Below are 4,118 nucleotides of genomic sequence, written 5' to 3'. Positions count from 1 at the left end.
CATTGCCAGTTCCTATCATTATGTTTCAACTCATAATGTGAAACGTCTGTGGTCATAGCACCAAAGGTAATAGAGAATATCCATCTATCAGACATGATCCAAACACAAATGTAAAACTAGTTAGCTCTTGTAGAAGATCAAAAAAGAACAACTGAAAAACTGCGAATCAGAGGATGTTTTGTCATATAAAATATAAATTCTTAGATGCTTAAGAATACAAGTGTAAAATTCAGTATTTAGCTAAAGGTTTGACTACTACAGTTTGGACAAACATAAATACAGAGAGATAATGAAGTGAAAATTCCTAAGACAGTCAAAATGCATCACATTAAACCTCCTTAGGGCATCATTTTAGCTTGCCTTATTTCAATTTGAATTATCTTACATACTTAACAATTTGTAACTACACTAATCAAGCTTACCCAACAACAATATAACTTAAAAGAGTAATAATTCTAGTAATCACTAACATAAACTTCAACAACCTCACCTTGGATTACATCTGTACACTACACACATATGTGGAGTAAGATGCCTTCTCTCCATAGCTTTAGACAAAGCTTCTTGAATTGTCTGACCAGGTCGTACTTGAACCTACAGAAACAAAAACCAATAACCTGTTACTCATATTAGAACTATTTACGGTAGCCTAAAAATTACTCATGTGTCTACTGCAATGTTAGTAAGGAAAATGTACTTTCTTGCATCTCATAAATATTCCTACAGTAAACACTGAAATTAGTTCATAGCTGTAACCAACAAAAACATAACCAACTTTTTTTTTTTAAGATATAAGTCAAAATTCATTATAAGTCATGTACAAATGTACAATGTTTTCAAGACATAATGCTTACCGTTGATCTTTGTTGATAAGGAAGAAAGGCTCTGACAACTTTCAGTGGAGATTTTGGAGTCAACCTGGTTCCATCTGGCAAGGTACCTTAGAAAGATTTGTAAGTACCTCAGCTATTTCAAAGTGCCTTAAACCTGGTTCTGATGTAGGAAGGGCTGCCAATATCCTTATTTTTCAAATATTTTACTAAACTTGTACTACATTACTAGTTGAGAAATTAATCAATGCTAATTTGTTGAGAAAGTAGGCCTTAATTATTTATTACTTGACCTTAAGATTAATAGTTAACTTGAGAAATCATCATACTGTAAAATTACTTCCTAGTAGAAAATGCATCTGATATTATGATCCGATGTGAATATTAATAGTTAAGTTTCAAAAATACCATCCTTATAACCTCTTGGTAGAAAGTGCCTCTGATCTTATCACTTGATACGGGTACCGTTACTATAGCAGAGTTTCAAAGTATCATACTACATTACATTATCCTGTATTAAACTTGCAATAAATGTACATAGACCTTTAAATTTATTATGGAAATGCCAAATTTTCAAGTTTACAAATGCCTTAAAAAATATTTGCAAAACATACAATATATTAAAATTTGTAACCTATACTAATTCAAAGAAAAAAAGAAAGCAATTAACAATACTGAAATAATACGAGCTACATAATATACAAGCCAGTGCCAGCTCAAGTTAAAAAAAATAAACAAATCGTGCCTTTTCCAGATTTTTATATTTTATTTTCTGTTTATTTTTACTGTACTTTACAAATTCAAATTTTTTTCTAAATTCAGAATACATAGTACAAAAATGTTACATAGTAGAAAAATACATATAAAAAACAAAGATTAGTCTTAGGAAATGGAACTATACGAGCTTTTAACATAGCAAAACTTTCCTTAATTTGTCCATATTTATTTCAGTGACCATTTCATTTTCTACAGAAATTATTTCTAGACCATATAGTCTCTCTCATCCCGTCTTGGAACATAAAATATCTTTTATCAACTTTACTTTCAAATATTATCTTTTGCCCCTTACCACACTTATGGGCAAAATTTATAAAATTCTTAAAGCAATAAACATATTTGGAAAAATTTCTTTGATTTTGTTTTCACATATATAAAATAAGATCTTATCTGAAGTTGAATTTTCTAATATTAATCTAGGTTTTGCACATAAACTTTCATCACAAATATCACTTTTCCTTTGCTTGTTTTTATTTTTTCTAAATTTTTATAATTTCTGTGGTGAGTTTTTTGGGCCCTTCTGACCTGCTTTGAGACAACACTGTGAATATGCAAAAGAATAAGTCAACTAATAGTGATTGGACTTAATACTGTTAATTATCCCAAACTTCTCAAATATTAAAAATTTAACAAATATTATATGAGATTTAAACTCACCTGTACTGCAACTAGATAAACTTGCTTGACTACTGTTAGAAGTTAGAGTTTCTCTTGGAGTTGCTATTTCTGGATACATCCTACTTTCATCATAGTCAGGATCTGATTGTTCAGGAGAATCTCTTCCATTACTACCATTACTAAGCTGATCTACAAGTCTCTGTTCTTGTAGCTGAAACTCATTTAGTTTGGAATTCAAATCTTCAAACTCCTGAAACAACATATACAATGATAAGATGAAATGTGTAATATTTTAATTACAATTATACATTAAAACACAAGATTTTCCGATAAAATAACGTCCAAATCATGATACTGGGCAAAACATAACATTTTACTTAAAATATGGAATAAAACATATGATACTCCTTTTGAGTAAGTTGGATGAAACATAATATTCTAAACAAAATGGGGTCATAAAATATATATCCTGTTTAGCATACAGGAGGTAAGTTAAATAATAATGTCATAATGCTTAATGTGTTGATAAAGATCATCCTTTCCAAGACAGTAGGATAAAACATACAATATCTTAAAGTATAATGAAGAGGTATTACATAATTTCCTACTACAAATGGTAATAAAAATAGTGTCCTACTCAAAATAGCAAGGAAAAACATGTTTTGTTCAAGAGAGTGTACTATACACGTATATTCTCATCATGATTATAACGATAAGATTAAATATACAATATCCTGTTCAAACAGTGTAGTAAAAAATATATCATTTTGTTTGAGATAACTATGTAATAAATAATATCCTAATCAAAAATTGGACTAAACTAATATCATACTTAAGATCAAGGAATAAAATATAATACCCAAATCGTGATGTAATTTGATCAAGATTAAAACCAAGCACCTTCTAATATCACAGAAACAATTTTATAGGATTTTACATATCAAAATTAAATATTATGAATATGTAAACAGTTATCCCAAACAAACAGCTTTGACCTATCTTTATGTCCTATTTTAGTCATACCATTAAAAAAAGCTGACTTCCCAAGAATGATGCCACAATCACAAAGATGTCCGATGCATGTATATATTATTAAATAAAATTCAAATGATTAAAAAAATGCATGAATTAGGTCATAGTTTTGTGAATTTATTCTATCTTCTATGTCAGAATGCATAACATACTACAAATAATATTAATGCAAATGCAAGCAAAATTATTTAGTCCCATGTTCAGCATGTGTAAGAGAATAAAATATTAGTCAGCTTTCAAATTTTTAATGATGACTGATTTGAAACTCAACAAAAGTCGTTATGATTGAAACATTAACCACACATTTCTTATTCCCATACATTTCTTTGCGTTTTCAGAAGTATTTTAAATTATAGCTGCATTTGTTTGTTATTTAAAGTAGTTAAAGCATGTTAATTTATCTAATATCACAGAAAAAGCCGTTCTGTCTATGCCTGAACATTAATTACACAGACATTTGAATGCGATCTCTATTCAGCCAGTGTGTAAAACATATGTTTCAGTATTATGAATAGTTATTAGACTATTTGATTCAAAGAATGTAAAAATTCAAGCAGGCTATGATGCATATTAATAAGGATGAAACATATACACATGGTATTAAAAACATATGCATATAAATATACCACTGGTTTAATAAATGTAGTGATAAATGTTTACACTTACTCTTGATAAAAAAATTCAACTTACAATGATAGAAATATTTAGTTTCTTTGTGAGAAAAAAACACACACACACATACACACATATATATATATATATATATATATACACACAGTTGACCACGACTCTGGTCACTTAGTAAAAAGGTTTAACTAGCTGAATACAAAATAATTTGTCTACAAACGACCCCTTAACTTT

The 4,118-nt window shown here is 28.7% G+C and overlaps 1 protein-coding gene across 4 annotated transcripts in view; it reads right to left on the bottom strand.

Annotated features, from left to right (window-relative positions):
- Positions 1 to 4,118, bottom strand: part of LOC106462215 (serine/threonine-protein kinase A-Raf-like) — a 52,427-nt gene that overhangs the window by 18,419 nt on the left and 29,890 nt on the right. For 3 of the 4 annotated variants that reach the window (XM_013922117.2, XM_013922124.2, XM_022389548.1), the window contains exons 3-5: positions 2,265 to 2,475; positions 855 to 940; positions 491 to 594 (exon numbers count right to left, since the gene is read on the bottom strand). In XM_013922117.2, the coding sequence (XP_013777571.1) occupies positions 491 to 594; positions 855 to 940; positions 2,265 to 2,475 (401 nt within the window). The remainder of the gene's footprint in view (positions 1 to 490; positions 595 to 854; positions 941 to 2,264; positions 2,476 to 4,118) is intronic. The other variant, XM_022389541.1, reaches the window with a different exon arrangement.

The sequence above is a fragment of the Limulus polyphemus genome, unplaced genomic scaffold (assembly GCF_000517525.1).
Source record: "Limulus polyphemus unplaced genomic scaffold, Limulus_polyphemus-2.1.2 Scaffold44, whole genome shotgun sequence".
NCBI lineage: Eukaryota > Metazoa > Arthropoda > Merostomata > Xiphosura > Limulidae > Limulus > Limulus polyphemus.
The sequence above is the reverse complement of the archived record's forward strand: the minus strand, read 5'-3'. Positions and strand labels throughout refer to the sequence as shown.